Source organism: Coenobita brevimanus, chromosome 100 (assembly GCF_032717465.1).
Source record: "Coenobita brevimanus isolate Jiangsu-jjx chromosome 100, ASM3271746v2, whole genome shotgun sequence".
NCBI classification, from domain to species: Eukaryota; Metazoa; Arthropoda; class Malacostraca; order Decapoda; family Coenobitidae; genus Coenobita; species Coenobita brevimanus.
The window spans coordinates 54225154-54242302 of NC_137053.1; the positions used below are offsets into that span (position 1 = coordinate 54225154).

At 43.9% G+C, this 17149-nt stretch overlaps 1 protein-coding gene across 1 annotated transcript in view; it reads right to left on the reverse strand.

Moving 5' to 3' along the window:
- The window catches only part of LOC145414591 (sodium channel protein 1 brain-like), a 1229691-nt gene that overhangs the window by 812984 nt on the left and 399558 nt on the right, over positions 1-17149 (reverse strand). The window contains exons 10-12 of the mRNA XM_080284113.1: positions 13958-14072; positions 11896-12110; positions 6092-6262 (exon numbers count right to left, since the gene is read on the reverse strand). Coding sequence (XP_080140239.1) covers positions 6092-6262; positions 11896-12110; positions 13958-14072 — 501 coding nt within the window. The remainder of the gene's footprint in view (positions 1-6091; positions 6263-11895; positions 12111-13957; positions 14073-17149) is intronic.

The following is a 17149-nucleotide window of genomic DNA, read 5'->3' on the forward strand; positions in this document are numbered from 1 at the left end:
AAGAGTCACTACTGTCCCGTAAAGTTCCAGGTTCAAAACAAAAGAGTTAGGTAAAATTACAAGTTAAAGTTTAATGCACAAACTAACAACAAAACATTCAGGACTCATAAGGATAATGTAATGGCAAATAAACAGGTTATATATATGGTTAACTGCAATAGCCTCTATTAACACGAAATTAGCAAGAGTAAATTTATCTAAGTCAGCCCTGATAAAATGAGATACCAGATAATACTCAGTGAATGCCAGATAAATTATTACAGATACAAACTATTATCAAAAATGACTGACATAAAACCCCACATTAATCACAAAAAACCTCACTAGGCCTAAGAATCAACCTTATGCTACACAGTACAAGAAAAATACAACAGTTATACTCAAATTACACACAGCTGCTAGATGTTTGAAGATTTCTTGAGCACTCACAATAATAATATCTGTACAGGGGAGGACAGAGATGTGAACAAAATGAGGAGCAGATCTAAGTGGCAATGATGCAGAGACTGAGCTCATTATATAGGGGCCGGCAGAGCTTGATACAACTTGTAAGAAGGACGCGCAAATGAAGCCATGGGGACAAAGAGTTGACAATCCCGCTCTAAATAACAGAGAGAACGACTTACTCTACTATAACGGTCGAAGGGGGGAACTGAGGCAGAACACGCTCGTGATCAAACATGCAGCAACTGTGCGTTAAAATTACACAAAAGATGATGAAATCATAGGCTATGTAACACCTCCCCACAAAGAAAAAAGAAATTTACAAAGGAAATTTCTTATTACTCTAAAACAATCTGTATATGGCATTACAGACCATGCTAAGGTCTTTCCTAATGTTATAAAAAATGAGATCTCCCTAGCACGTTCAGTCATAGGTACTTGCCAGTATCCCTTTAACAAATCAAACTTACTTATGTACCTAGCCTTTCCGATCTTGTCTATGCAATCTTCCACACGAGGGAGAGGGTAGGTGTCTGTTTTAGTTATCTGATTAACACGTCTGTAGTCGATGCAAAGCCGCTGTGACCCACCTGGCTTAGGGACTAGAGTGACAGGAGAACTCCACTTGCTCTGACAGGGCTCAATCATCTTGTGGTCCAACAGGTAGCCAAGCTCCTTCTGGATGAGAGGAACTTTCACTGGGTTCACACGGTAAGGAGGCAATTTAATTGGCTTTGCGTCTCCAACATCGACATCATGCATCAACACAGTGGTTCTTCCTGGAGTGGCACGGAACACTTGCGGGTACTCCTGCAGTAATGCAGAAAACTCCTGCCTTTCCTTGGGAGGTAGATGAGAAAGCTTAGTCTGGAGATCATTCATGATATCAGGATTCTTCCCCAAACTATCACTCAGGCTCATGCTGCATGGGAGAACTTCACTTGTAGACTCGGGTGGAACAGCTACAGTGCAGACTGGATTATTTTCGTCCCGCCTGTGATATAACTTTAGCATGTTGATGTGACATAGTTGCTTGCTCTTTCTACGATCTGGTGTGGCGATGACATAGTTGACATCACTGAGTTTCTTCTCCACGAAATAAAGGCCACTAAACTTGGCTTGAAGAGGTTGCCCATAAACTGGTAGCAGAATCAAAACCTAATCTCCTGGCTGAAAGTGGCGTAACCTGGACTTCTTATCATACCAAGTCTTCATCTTCTCCTGAGCAGCTCGTAAATTCTCTCTCACCAGCTGTAAAGCAGTGGACAGCCGTTCTTTGAACTTCATCACATACTCCAGCAGGTTGACGTCATCTTCCTCCGACAGCCAGCATTCCTTGAGTAACTTAAGGGGTCCTCTTACTTCATGGCCAAACAGTAGTCCAAAAGGTGAGAAGCCCAGTGATTCATTTGGAGATTCTCTTGCGGCAAACACAACGAATGGAAGACCTTTATCCCAGTCTTTCTGATGTTCCAAACAGTATTTCTTGAGCATCGATTTGAGTGTTTGATGATATCTCTCCAACGCTCCTTGGGTCTGGGGATGGTAAGCTGAAGACGTGATCTGGGTGATGCCCAACTCTTTCAGAGACTGCTTGAAAACATTTGACATGAAATTACTTCCCCGGTCTGACTGTACCTCCTTGGGCAGACCAAACTTTGTGAAGAACCCTAGCATTTCCTTAAACACGTTCTTTGCTGAGATATTTCTAAGTGGAATGGCTTCAGGATAACGAGTAGCCATATCAATCAGGGTCAACACATAAGAAAATCCTGAAGAAGTCTTAGGAAGAGGGCCCACAATATCCACCAACACACGGGTGAAAGGCGCCTCAAAAGGAGGAATGGGAACTAGAGGTGCAACCTTTTCGGTCTGATTACACTTCTCCACAACTTGACAGGTGTGACAAGACTTACAATACCAGGAAACATCCCTGAAGATACCTGGCCAGTAGAAGTGTTTCAAAATGCGTGCCACAGTCTTCCTCACTCCAAGGTGTCCTGCCAAACTGGAATCATGAGCCACTCTAATGATATCCTGCCTACAAACACGAGGGATGACAACTTGATGTACAACCTCCCATTCACAGTCGGCTGATGCTGTTGGGGGTCTCCACTTCCTCATAAGTACTCCTGACTTTACATAATAACAAGTAGAAGCACCGGCTGACTCTTCTTCACTGTAAGCAGAGTTAGCTAGACCTTTCAACTCAGGGTCAGCAACCTGCAACTCAACCAACTCTTGACGAGACAAATTATCAACACTACGGGGTACTGCCTCATCTGGTGAGTGGTCCAAATTAGCAAGAAAAGTGTCAGCTAGGATAACATCATCATCATCATCATTATCCTCTAAATCACCAGTAACTTTAGACTTAGCCCTAGTGACAGCACATGCAGGGAACACATCAGGGACATCACAATCCTGGGCCGCAGCCACTGGCTCACTAGACAACTGAGGAGCTGGACACACTTGACTTCCACCAATATCATTTCCAAGTAAGAAAGTTACACCTGACATTGGGAGTGTCTCAACCAACCCAACCATAACGGAACCATTAACAAAACCAGACTCTAAATTCACTCTGCACAGAGGGACAGAGAAGTAATTATTCCCTACACCTTGTAAGATTACAGTTTCATCAGAGGAATTAACATTAGAGCCTAGAACACTGGTCAGCATAAGGGATTGGCAAGCACCTGTATCACGATATATTTTAACTGATTTCCTGTCATTACTGTCCAGAGGACTGACAAAACCATCAGACAGGAAATTAGCACATGAACTCTTGAGAGTGTCACCCACGTTACTGCTCAAAAGAGGAGCTCCATCATGAGAATTTAAGTTACCCCTCAAAGCAGGTTCAGTTAACTCAGTTAAAGAATTCTGGGAACTCTCAAGAGTGGACACTAGACCAATTGACTGAATATTTAAAGACTCCTTTTTGTTCACATCACGCTGTCTCCTGAAACATCTCTCCGTAGTATGACCAAGCTTACTACAATAAGTACATTTACTTTTCTGAAATCTACAGTAGAGGTGAAGCTGGTATTTACTTCCTGAGAAACATCATCCTTATTCTCTGTCCTGTTACCTGTACTCTGAGTAGAGGCAACGTACTTACTCTCAGCTTTCCCTTTTTCTCTAGAATATCTCTTGTGAGTGAGAACATACTCATCAGCTAAAACTGCAGCATCAGACAAATTATCTATTCTTCTCTCATCAAGATATAGGCTTACATCTTTACTAATACACCTTTTGAAGTCCTCCAGCAAAATCATCTGCTTAAATTTGTCAAAATCAGAATCCACATTCTTAGAATTTAACCACTGCTCTAACAGATCTTCTTTGATTTTTGCATACTCAACATGGGATTGCTTATCTTGCTTGTAAGTTGTCCTAAATTTTACTCTATAGGCTTCAGGAACAAGCTCATAGGCCTTAAGAATCAAGCTCTTAACTACATCATAATTATCGGATTGATCCTGAGGCAAAGATGCATAAGTTACTTGAGCTTTACCGGTGAGAACAGTTTGAAGGAGCACTGGCCAATACTTTTTAGGCCAATTAAAACCTGTAGCTACCCTCTCAAACAACTGAAAATACTTTGTTAAATCAGATTCATTAAAAGGAGGGACAAGTTTAACATTTTTAGCCACATCAAAATCATCAGAGCAAGATGATCCAGTTCCACCTTGTTTCATGCGATACTCATGGTCTGCCTGAATCCTAGCAATTTCAACTTGTGCCTCAGCCTCCCTAGCACGGGCCTCCTGCAGGGCTAGCTGTAACTTTGCTAATTCAATCTGCGTTTGCTAATTTGGAGGAGTTACATTAAACAAGCTTTCATTAATCATGTCAACAATCTGATCTTTAGAATGATGAGAGCGAACAACAATTCCCAATTGTTGAGCAACAAGCTTAAGTTCATTCTTTGTTCTGTTTTCTACATCACACACTGTTTGCACATTTGACAAAAAATCTTTGGCTTCATCAAGTGTAGTAATAGTAGACATAATTAATAAGTAACAGTCACAAAATATCAAGCAATATCCTTATGATAATATGCTGAATATCCTGATATGAGGTCGCCAAATTTATGTTACGGAACAGAGAAAGATAATGTACACTTTAAGTGAGAATACTAAGAGTCACTACTGTCCCGTAAAGTTCCAGGTTCAAAACAAAAGAGTTAGGTAAAATTACAAGTTAAAGTTTAATGCACAAACTAACAACAAAACATTCAGGACTCATAAGGATAATGTAATGGCAAATAAACAGGTTAAATATATGGTTAACTGCAATAGCCTCTATTAACACGAAATTAGCAAGAGTAAATTTATCTAAGTCAGCCCTGATAAAATGAGATACCAGGTAATACTCAGTGAATGCCAGATAAATTATCTGGTAAATTACCAATATGCTGGGAATCGAACCAGGGACTCTCAGATGAGAGCCGGGCAGCATACCACTACACCAAGACCAGGTAAAAGTTAACTCACGTTGTCACAATCTTGTAACCAACGTCCCTCCGCCCCCACTGTGGGCATCAAGAGGATGAGTTAACCCCCTGGCACTCGGGCAAGTAGATGCTTTTAATCTATCCCAAGCACTTACGGCAAGTCAGAATGAAGGGAGAAACCTGTACTGTACACAGGAAAAATCATCTGGTAAATTACCAATATGCTGGGAATCGAACCAGGGACTCTCAGATGAGAGCCGGGCAGCATACCACTACACCACGACCAGGTAAAAGTTAACTCACGTTGTCACAATCTTGTAACCAACGTCCCTCCGCCCCCACTGTGGGCATCAAGAGGATGAGTTACAGTACAGGTTTCTCCCTTCCGCCAGATAAATTATTACAGATACAAACTATTATCAAAAATGACTGACATAAAACCCCTCATTAATCACAAAAAACCTCACTAGGCCTAAGAATTAACCTTATGCTACACAGTACAAGAAAAAATACAACAGTTATACTCAAATTACACACAGCTGCTAGATGTTTGGAGATTTCTTGAGAACTCACAATAATAATATCTGTACAGGGGAGGACAGAGATGTGAACAAAATGAGGAGCAGATCTAAGTGGCAATGATGCAGAGACTGCTCATTATATAGGGGCCGGCAGAGCTTGATACAACTTGTAAGAAGGACGCGCAAATGAAGCCATGGGGACAAAGAGTTGACAATCCCGCTCTAAATAACAGAGAGAACGACTTACTCTACTATAACGGTAGAAGGGGGGAACTGAGGCAGAACACGCTCGTGATCAAACATGCAGCAACTGTGCGTTAAAATTACACAAAAGATGATGAAATCATAGGCTATGTAACAATATATATATATATATATATATATATATATATATATATATATATATATATATATATATATATATATAACTAGAGAGAGAGAGAGAGAGAGAGAGAGAGAGAGAGAGAGAGAGAGAGAAATAATACTTGTAGTAACAACAGTAGTAACCTTGCACCACGAACAAGTCTCATGCCACGAAAAGAAGAGACCGAAATAATGGAAACAAGAAATCAGCTTGGTGTCAAAAAGAAAAAGGAGTGCACAGAAAGATACAATAAATAAATAGCAGTAAATTTATTTATTAATAAACATTCATATCACCCACCAGTCTCATCCCTCGCAGAACAGAGAGACCTGATCCAATTTCGAGACCGAGATCGAGGAGGGAGGCGAGAACGATGACGAGGTCGAAAACGTTCCATCGGTTGACGAAGAACTCCCGACTCAGGGCCATTATCTTCATGATACACTCCAGCGTAAACACCGCCGTGAACACCTGGCACAACACAAGAAGACGGGTCAAGAATGAAGCAGAACACAAGAACAAGGGCCAAGAGTGGAGCATAACACGAGAACAAAGGTTAAATATAATGCACAAATAACTGATCTGTTAGGCTAGCTGGAGAGAGGCTGTGGCTTATGTCTACTTCTTTCCACTCCTTTCTCTCCCCTCCACTTCACCTCTTCCTCCCCCGTCTTTCCACTTCATGTTCTCCACTTGTTCTTCATTTCCCCCTGTTCCTCTCCTTTTCCCCCTATTCCCATTCATTGCGTTCAGCTTCCTCTAACTACCTTCCTTTCCCTCAACTTCTTCCTATTCCTCTTCTTTCCCCTCAGCTTCCCTCTACTCCCTTCTCCCCCTCCAATTCTTCCTGTTCCCTTCCTTCCCCTTCAACGTCTCCCTATTCCCCTTCCTTCCCCTTAAATTCCCTTATTTCTCTTTCTTCCCTTCCCTTCCTAGTTTTCCCCTCCACTTTCTCTTCATTTTTCCCTGTTCCCCTCCTTCCCCTCCACTTCTCAGTATTCCCCTCCTTTCCCCTCCACTTCCCATTATTCCCTCCCTTCTCTTCTCCTCCACGTCCCTCTATTCCCTTTCCTTCCTCTCCACTGCCGCTATTCCCTTCCTCCCCCCCAATTCTCCCAATTCCTCTCTTCCCCTCCACTTCCCCTTATTCCCCTCTCTCTTCCTCCGCTTACCCTTATTCTCCTTCTTCCTCTCTACTTTCCCTTTTCCCTTCCCTCCCTCCACTTCCCTATATTCCCCTCCACTTCCCCTTATTTCCCTCCTTCCCCTCCATTTCCCTCTGATCCCCCTCCTCATTCCACTTCCCCCTGCCCCCTTGGTTCCTCTCTACTTCCCCTAGTTCTTCTCCCCCTCTAATTCTCTTTATTCCCCTATCCTTCCCCCACTTCTCTTTTCTATTCCTTTCCACTCCTTTCCCTACTTTTTTTCTTTCTTTCCCCTCCACTTCTCATCCACTGCCATTACAGTACCTTCCTTTTTCCCCGAACCCCTCCACTTTCCTCTTCCTCTCCCAATACCTTCCTTTTTCCCTTCCTCCCACAACTTCATCCCCTATCACCCCCTTTACCTGGCTGTTTCCCTTCTCCCCACTACTTCCCCCTCTGTCTGTCTGTCTGTCTGTCTGTCTCTCTCTCTCTCTCTCTCTCTCTCTCGCACCACCACTTCCCTTCCTCCATTCCCTTATTCTACCCCTTCCCCTCCACTTCCCTTTCTCTCTCCACTTTCTTTCCACTACTTCCTCCTTTCCTTCTCTCCTTCACCACCATTTCCCTCCCCCCACTTCCTCTCATCTCCCCCACCACTTCCCTCCCTCTACTCTCCCCCTCCCTAACTCCCTCATTACTTGGCTACAGCATCTCATTCCATAACTTACTCCCAACTTACTACGTAACTTAATTATCTACGCTGCTGCCTTAACCTCTCACCTTATTGCACTGGGAGAGGGGAGGGAGAGCTGGAGAGGGTGAGGGAGCGGGAGGGAGTGGGGAGGGAAAGGGGCCAGGGACAGAGGGGGAGGGGTGGGAGAGGGGTGGGAGGGTTAGGTGGGATGGAAGGGGTGAAAAAGACTGCAAGAGGGAGCGTGTAATTAGGGTGAGAGAGAGAGAGAGAGAGAGAGAGAGAGAGAGAGAGAGAGAGAGAGAGAGAGAGAGAGAGAGAGAGAGAGAGAGAGAGAGAGAGAGAGAGAGAGAGAGAATAAAAATGAAGCGGATGGGAAAGTGGGGGAGCGAGTGGGAGAAGTGAGGAAGATGGAGAGTTGGTGAGGGGGAGGTAGAATAGGGGTGTGAGGGGTGAAAGAGCTAAGAGGGGTGAGGATGGCCAAGAAGAGTGAGGGGAGTGGAAACGATGGAAGGAAAGGGATGGAGGAGGGTGAGATTGGGGAGGAGGGATGATGACATGGGTGAGGGAGGGTCAAAGGGGTGAGGGAGGATGAGAGGAGTGAGACAGGGAGAGGATGGAATGAGGATGGGTGAGAAAGTAGGAAGCTAGAAGCAAATGGGACGGTGAGGTAGCGGGCATGCAGAAGAATGGTGAGATAAAGAGGGGCAAGGAAGAAGGGGACACTATTAAGGTGCAGTCACATGTGCCATTAGTGTTTTGAAATGTTTTCTGTTTAATGAATATCTCTCCAAGTTGTCAGCGCCTTTTTATGGACTTTCTCAGAATGATTTTGTTGTTGCAATTGTTTTCGTTATTCTTGGTTTTCGTGTGTCACGGCTCAATTGGAGGCTGCACCTCTCATTTGGGGGAATAAAGTATTTAGTTTAGGTTTGGTAAGTTACGTCAGATAGTTTTTCCAACTGGGTTTGGATGCAATTCAATAAAAAAATAAAATAAATAAATCCAGCGGGTCTTCCACTACTCTCGACATGGGGTGGGATGGAGTGGGGTCGGGGCTAACTTGGAAACGAGTAATTTCTGATGACTGATAAAACACTGACGTTCATAAAAAGGGTAAAAAAAAAAAGCACAAACAAAACTTTATGACCCAAATCGAGTGGTAGCTGTTTCTTAACATTTACCGAGGAAGGAGGGCGAAATGGGTGATAATATGGAGAAAAAGAGGGAGCGTGAGAGAGGATGGGATGAGGAAGGATATCAGAAAGCAGGTGAGAGGAGTGAAAGAAGAGAAAGGGAAGCCCAGACTCATTCTTTCCTAAGTCTTACCATTTTCTCAGTCCCTCGTCCTTTCCTTGATCCAAACCCACTTCAAATACACACTCACCTTTTATATGCTCACTCATAATTTAATTCACTTACATCAGTCTCATCTTTAACTCTTCCTCACTACAGTTTCACTCTTCCATCACCGTAACTTCATCTCTCTCTCTCTCTCTGTTTTTTCCCTAATCAGGCATCTTACCAGAACCTTAAATTCTGCACCTGCACAACCTTGCCTCACGCTATTACTCTTGCCATAACCTTACTTTGCCGACTGGAATAAAACTGCTATCTCTCCACCCTGAATGCTGAGCTACGAAGCTATAACATGAGCTTACCTAGAGGGTGTTCCCAAAGAAAACATCAACGCTACACCTAAACCTTGATTTTGACTCGTGACCTTTACCTCTGATCAATCTGCACCAGAATCGAATTTCAGACCCAAATACAATGCATGAATCAGTTTCGATACAAAGCCTGTCGGGCTTTCGTGAGGTATTTTATTAGCATGCGAGTACATACATACATACATACAGTACATTTACAAAAAGCAACTCGATCACAGTATAGTTAAGCTTTCGGTGTCGTCAACAGTAAAATTTGGCGCTGATTATGAAGAAGTGCGATGGAAAGGACACAGAACTGCAGTATTATATTATTAAGGTACAAGAAATATGCTACAAAACTACGAAAATATCCACCAAGTTAAAGTGGACAAACTGTACTCCATTCTATTCTACCTTGGTCCAGATTTTCATCCTTTTGCAGCTCATTTTGCATAGCTCAGTGGCAGAAAAAGACAATACTGCTGTTGTACATCCTTTCCAAATCTCCTCTTCGTGACTAGCATCATATTCAAATGTTAATCTGCTGTTACATCTCAGAATCCAATAGGGAAAGATAGCTATTTCAGGCCAAGTTAAAGTAGACTGTAATATCCTCTCCATAGCCACATCAACCAGAAGACGTCACTTTAAATCTAATATTGCTTCTACCAGACGGGCTAATTCAGCTTATGAGAGACTTTTCGAACTGAGAGTCAGATACAGCTTTCTTTAACCCTTTCACTACATCGTCTTCTCACTTTAAATCTAATATTGCTTCTACCAGACGGGCTTATTCAGCTTATGAGAGACTTTTCGAACTGAGAGTCAGATACAGCTTTCTTTAAACCTTTCACTACATCGTCTTCTTTCATACTGAATAAAATAATCTGGTGGTAGCAAGAAAAAAGCAAAAAGGACGTCATTACATTGAAAGGGTTAAATCGGACTCTCCCTCTCCACATCTCACCCTTTTCTAAAGTTACTCACTCTCTTCTAACTCATTCATCCCTACCTCAAATCTAGTTCTCATTTTTCTTATTACGCTCATCCTCTGTCAGTCCAGACTTACTCTTTCCTCAAGTTACTCACCGATCTTTCATTTTACTCTCATTTTCTTTATCTCGTTTTCCTCAACTCTGATTCATCCTTTCCTCAACTCTCATCCTTTTATCTCTCAATTCTGATTCGCCCTTTCTTCATTCCCACCCCCGCTTTCTTTTGAATTTACTCACCCTTTACACAGTTTACGCACCCCTCTTTCAGTGATGTTATTTATTCCCTCTAATCTCACTCACCTTTTACTCATCCCAGCCACCCTTTCTTCAGCTGCCCCACCCTTTCTTAGATCACCCAGCCCTTCCTCAACTCACCCAGCCTTTCCTCAGCTCATTCACCCTTTCCTCAGCTCTTCCACCCTTTCCTCAGCTCATTCACCCTTTCTTCAGCTTACTCACGCTCCATTTCAATCCCTGACCTTTTTCAACAAAACCCTCCCTTTCTTCCACAGTTGTTTCCAGTTGACCATTTGCCAGTTTTGGGTTTTAAGGAAGTTGAAAATATCGACATTAATAACTTTCGTAGTATCAACATGAGTCGCGTTAAAATAAATATGATGTGAAATAGCTCTGACATAATAGTAAGTACTTGCTGAAGAATGTTATGCTTCGATTAGTCTAAGTAAAGAAAACAATAAGCAATTTCACAAACACTGAGAAATGATGGACGGTCTTCGATCTTGTATTTTCTATATTTTCGGAAATATGGAAGCATACCATTGTTCTGCAAGTACTTGGTGTAATTTAAAACCTATTTCCACACGATATTTTTCCATTTTTAACGCTAATGCAACGAAATATTATCAGTACCGATATTTTCAACTTCCTTGTAGGCCAAAACTCGCAAGAGGCCTGTTCTCTCCACCTTTTCCTCTTTGCTAACTCCATTTCCTCAGCTCACCTACCCTATCCTCCGCTCACCCACGCTTTCCACAGCTCACTCACCCTCGCCTCATCCGGGATGATTCTGTTTACGAGTTTCAGAATCTGATTAAGGTGGGTGAACAATACCAGGGCCTTTATTACCCTGCCGCTCTCCCCTATCACCTTCATCTCTCTCTCTCTCTCTCTCTCTCTGCTACCATCCATCGTTAACACAATCCACTTTTTACTCTCTCATCATGTCCTTCTTAGAGTACTCAGTCTTCGTAACTCCCAGGATCCTATTGAGCTTATCAGATTAAATTTGTGTGCCATATCCAGGAAGAAAATGTTAGCTCCACATACAGACACTAGTTCCTTATAATAACAAAGGATCTTCAACATATTCTCACACACTTCCCACTCATTTACTCATCAATTCCTCACCCCGTACTCACCCCACTGGCAAAGTGACAATACAGAATCATCAGTAGATATGCTCTCTCTCTCTCTCTCTCTCTCTCTCTCTCTCTCTCTCTCTCTCTCTCTCTCTCACCATTTCCTCATCTTGAATACCCACCCTCATGCCAGCCTCGGGGACCTTGTCTGGTGATCGGTGGCCAGGAAGATGGTTTTCAAAAATGTACAAAACTCACTTATTTCCCAAGCCACTCCTCATCATTTCCTCGCCCAAAATACTCACCCTATTGCCGACTTCTAGGACCTTGTTGAGCTGGTAAGACATGCCGTGGTGTTCGATGGCCAGGAAGATGGTGTTGAGGATAATGCAGATCATGATGAAGAGATCGAACACAGCGTCGTGGACAACAATGTGCAGGAGGTTCTGGAACTTCAGCCAGGTTCGGTAGTTGACGCAGCACTCTCGGCACTTGTCGCAGTTTCGGTCCACCAGCTCGTCTGTGCGAGAGGGAGATTAAATAGAAATAGATACAGATAGGCTTAAAGACGGATAGATAGAAAAACAAATGATTCGTACTTGCGAAGAGAGAAAAGTAATGTTCGAAACTGAAAATTAGATAGATTGTTAGACAGAAAAACGGATAGGCAGACAGATGCTCATCTGTTTGGGAGAAGGAAAATGAGAGACATCTACGCAAAACGATAGATAGATAGATAGGCAGGCGGATGACTGAAGACAGCTTAATTACAGATTATTGCAGAACTCGAAGACATGAGATGACTGATGTAAAGCAGCAATCTCAAGATTGTCGAGAGAGAGAGAGAGAGAGAGAGAGAGAGAGAGAGAGAGAGAGAGAGAGAGAGAGAGAAATGGGGGGGGGGAGTAATGCCCATTAAGTCTCACAAAACCCCACACAGCCCCTAGACAAACTTGATAGCTCCCTAAGACTCCAGATAGCCCCAGGGTAGCCCCCATATAGCCCTCAAAAATTAATAAACCCACTCTTCACATGCCTCGCTTTAAACTCTTGAATCCCGAAAACAGCATTCTAAATAGCTCAAAACAACCTTCATGCAGCCTCTAGACCAGTGGTGTCAAACTCAATCCCTCCCAAGGGCCACTCTTCAGTTCTCTTGATGGTCTGAGCCTCTGAGGGCCAAGTCTACCTAATGGTTTCATTATATGTAATTATGTGACAGGCTGTCAACACCCCTTATTAATTTCAACTGGTGACTACTTTCTCCAGCAACTTTTATTCCCATTCACTGTAAACTACAATAACCACTGACTTCAAATAAATGTAGAAACAATAGGATAATACCAGTTAAGCAAGCATCAGCTCACTCAAAATTGTGGTACGTGTGTCCGTGGGAGCCTAGACCAGGGTGTTTACATTTTGCACTTGTCCGAATTTAGCAAAATAGGAAAAACTGCTTCCTGATTTCCATCAGATTAGTGAACTGCATTTACACACTATACAATACATTGTTGCTTTAAAGTGCATGCAAATTTTAAATTTGCAATATAAAAAAGTGAAAACTTTTAGATTGAAAAGAATGAATGTAGACTATATGATACGGAAAAGTCGCAGCCTATTCAAACGTTTGACACTTCTTCTCTAGACCTCATTTAACTCCTAGATAGTTCCCAGACACTAAGATAGGCACCTTTTGCCACTAGAATTATTGCTGTCAGGAGGCTAAGGGGGTAGCCGAAGATATTGGAAAAACATAACTGCACTTCCTCCTCGGATAGTCTGCAATGTCCCTAAACCCCCAAACAGTACCTTGAGACACGCCTAATTGTCTCCATAAACCTAGACTAGCCTAAAGTAGCCCTTCAGACAGCCCTTAGACACCCAGTTAGCCCACAGACAACTTACTAGCTCCTCAATTGCTCCGCATGACACTTCTTGATTCTGATACCCCAAATGGTTTCAAATAAGCTTTTTCAGATGTCCCCCGAAAGGCCATATGACCCCAGAGAGTCTTACTCGTACATACGTCTTCAGCCACTATGATCTGCTGTAATGAAGCAATGACTGTGGAGAAGAGGATGGACTGACCTCGTGCACTTCTCGAGTATAGGGCCCCTGAACAGCCCCAAATAGCCCCTTGACAAACCTATAATAGCGCCAAGAAACTCCAGACCACCATGATAGCTTACAGAAAGTCCTCAGATAAACATACAAACTTTCAATAACCCCACTCCAAGTCTTGAATTTTGCCAGTCTGAATGGCTTAATAGATAACCTCAGAATAATTCAGAACACCCCCGCATAGCCTCAAGGAAACCCAGACAGCCCCAGACACTTCAGCTAGCCCCCAGATGGTCCGCTTCTTACCTTCAACGACCACGATGTGTTGTGAAGAGGCTGATAGTGCAGCGGGAGAGGATGGGCTGACACCGTTGCACTTCCTCCTGGCGTACAGGCCTTGGTCCCCTTTGCCCACGCCTTCCTGCTGTGTGGGGAGAGAAAGAGATGGGTGAGAAAGTAGGGAATGAGAAAAGTGTGGGTGTAATGTGAGAGATGAGTGGGGGAGCAGATAATAGGGCGAGTGAGGACGTAGCTTGAGAGGAATGAGAAAGGGGATGGAGTGGTTATAGGCGTAGGTCCTGGGAGGATGAATCCCACCTACAACTGGGTCTGGAAGGGATATATAACTATCTCCCACCCCCTCTCAAGTTCAAGTAATCCTGAAAAAATGCAGAGTTAAACATATAACTGCCCTCAAAATACTGACAGTTTTAAATCTGAAAATGTATTTTTTGTTTCAAGAACAGAAAACGGAAGCTCCAGAAAATATTAATAACACTGGAAAATGTAACTTGATCAGTTATAACGAACTAAGCTTTTAAACAGAGTGCCAGTGTGTTGATAAGTGGTGCCAGATCTGGCTACGTGTAACGAATTGTGCTAATTTTCTTATCCTTGTGCTGTCTAATATGGTATCTTGCCAACTCTGGTAAAGTTTATAGTTATACAAAACACTGTAACAATTCACGTCGAAACGAACGGATATTGAATTTGGCTTCGTTATCTTGCCCCTCCCCCTTTTTTTACCCCTGGAGGGAACAATTTGGCGTGCTCCTGGCCAGTGGTTCCTTCTTTCTTGCATTAAAGAAATAAAATAAAAAACTTACCTTGTCTCTCTCTCTCTCTCTCTCTCTCTCTCTCTCTCTCTCTCTCTTCTCTACATGGAAGTACTCTTCAGTCTCAAAAGTCATCCTCTAGTAGGCAGACTAAATCTACGCAAGTGAGAATGATAAAGAAAATGGGATGTAACGTGGGTGAGAGATTTACAATGTGGGAGAGACTGGGAGAGTATTAGGAAGACCTCAGGGTGAGTAGAGAAAAGGGCGCAAAAGAGTGACATATGAAGGAGAGGACCTGGTAATTGCCCACGTCCACCTGATGAGTGGGAATGTAGTTGGTATGAGTGGGAATGTGAGTGGGATGGGGAGTAGAGTAAGGCATGAATAGGAATGTGCGGTACGTGGGAAGATAAGTGGGTATGTGAGTTGGGTGCATGGGAAAATGAATGGAGAATGGATATTAGCTTGCTCGTCCCACATGAGAGAGAGAGAGAGAGAGAGAGAGAGAGAGAGAGAGAGAGAGAGAGAGAGAGAGAGAGAGAGAGAGAGAGAGAGAGAAATTGGGGGAGGCGAGTATGAGAGCATAGAAAGGGAAATGGAAGTGTAAGTGAAAGGGAGGTAGAGTGCATGGGGTAAAAGAAAGAATGAGTGGGAAGAGAAGAGAGACTGTCAGTGTGTGGGATAGGGAGGACAGAGTGAGTGGGAGGGAGGGAAGGTGAGAGGGAATAATGAAAGGAAGAGCCCGTTATTCTCTCTTTCTTCATTCTCTTATGGGTGAGTAAGAATGCGTGGGGTGAGTGGGAGAAAGAGAAGCAGTGAGTGGGACGAAAGGAAATCGAAGGAAAGATGGGAGACAATTCACATCCCCCCAGTCACTCTCACATTTGGTGGCAGAGTGGGATGAATGTGAGAGAGGGAAAGGGAGGGAAATTAGGAGTGGGAGGGAGAGGGATGGGAGTGGAACTAGGAGTGGGATGGAGAGAGGGGAGGGAAGAGGAATTAAAAGTGAGAGGGAGAGGGGAGAGGAATTTGGAGTGGTAGTGAAAGAGGAGGGGAAAGTAATTATATGTGGGAGGGTCAGGGGGAAGGGGAGAGGAAAAAAGGACCGGAGGAAGAGAAGGAAAGAGACAGAGGCAATGAGAGAGTTCTGGTTTGATTCCCATTCCGTCCTTTAGCTAGTGGATGAGTGAGCTGAGTGAGAGATGAATTGAAATGAAAAAAAGGCGAGGAAAGGAGTGGGAGGGAGAGAACAAGTGGATGATATAATGAGAGGTTGTGTGATTTGCCTTCCCCACTCCCTCCCGTAGATGAGGAGTGAGTGGGAAGAAGTGGGATTGGTGGGAAGGAGGTAGGAGTGTAGGGAAGTTGAGTGAGATTGCGAGGGAGGAGGTTGCTAGAGAAGGTGTATTTCCTTAGGGTATTCCACCTTCCTGGAGAGAGAGAGAGAGAGAGAGAGAGAGAGAGAGAGAGACAGAGAGAGAGAGATTTTCCTTTCTCTGTCTGTCTGTAGAGAGATTTTCCTTTCTCTGTTCGTCTGTCTGTCGTCTGTCTGTCTGTCTGTCTGTCTGTCTCTGTCTCTGTCTGTCTGTCTGTCTGTCTCTCTCTCTCTCTCTCTCCCCCTCTCTCTCTCAGCAGCTCACTCCTAATTGCATTTATTTGTGGAAAAAGTGTGGGAGAAATTCTAATTAGGGACATATGTGTTTTTTTGGGTGTCTGCTGATTAATCTCCGGCTAGGATGGGATGGGATGGGATAGGATAGGATGAGAAGGGAAGGGATGGGATCAGACAAGAAAGGAAGGGATGCTATTGGAAGGGATGATACGGGAAGGGAAGGGAAGGGTTGGGAATGGCAGGTAATGGGAAGGGATGGGTTGGGATGCGATGAGGTGGGATGGGATGGGATTGGAAGGGAAGGGTAAGGATGGGAAGAATTGGGATGGGAATGGAAAGAAAGGGAACGGAGGGGAGGGGATGGGATGGAATGGGTTGGGGTAGGGTAAGACTGGAAGGGAAAGGAAGGGATGGGATGGAATGGGATGGAAAGGTAAGGTTTGGTAAAGGAATGGAAGGAATGTAAGGTTAGGTACGGAAAGGGAGGGGAAGGGAAGGGAATGAATGGGAGGGATAGGGGTGGGGTGGGATGGGGTGGGGTGGGATGGGATGGAATGGGATGATATGGGATGGAATGGGAAGAGACGTTACGAGAAGGGAAGGGATGGGGTGGGAAGGGATGGGGTGGGAGGGGATGTGGAGGGAAGGGAAGGGAAGGGAAGGAATGGAATGGGATGAGATGGGAATGGAAGGGAAGGGAGGGGAAGGGAAGGGATGGAATTTGATGGGAATGAAGGGTGGGAAGGTAAGGGAAAGGATAGGCTGGGAAGGAAAAGGATGGGATGGGATGGGAAGGGATGTTAAGGGCAGGGAAGGGAAGGGATGGGA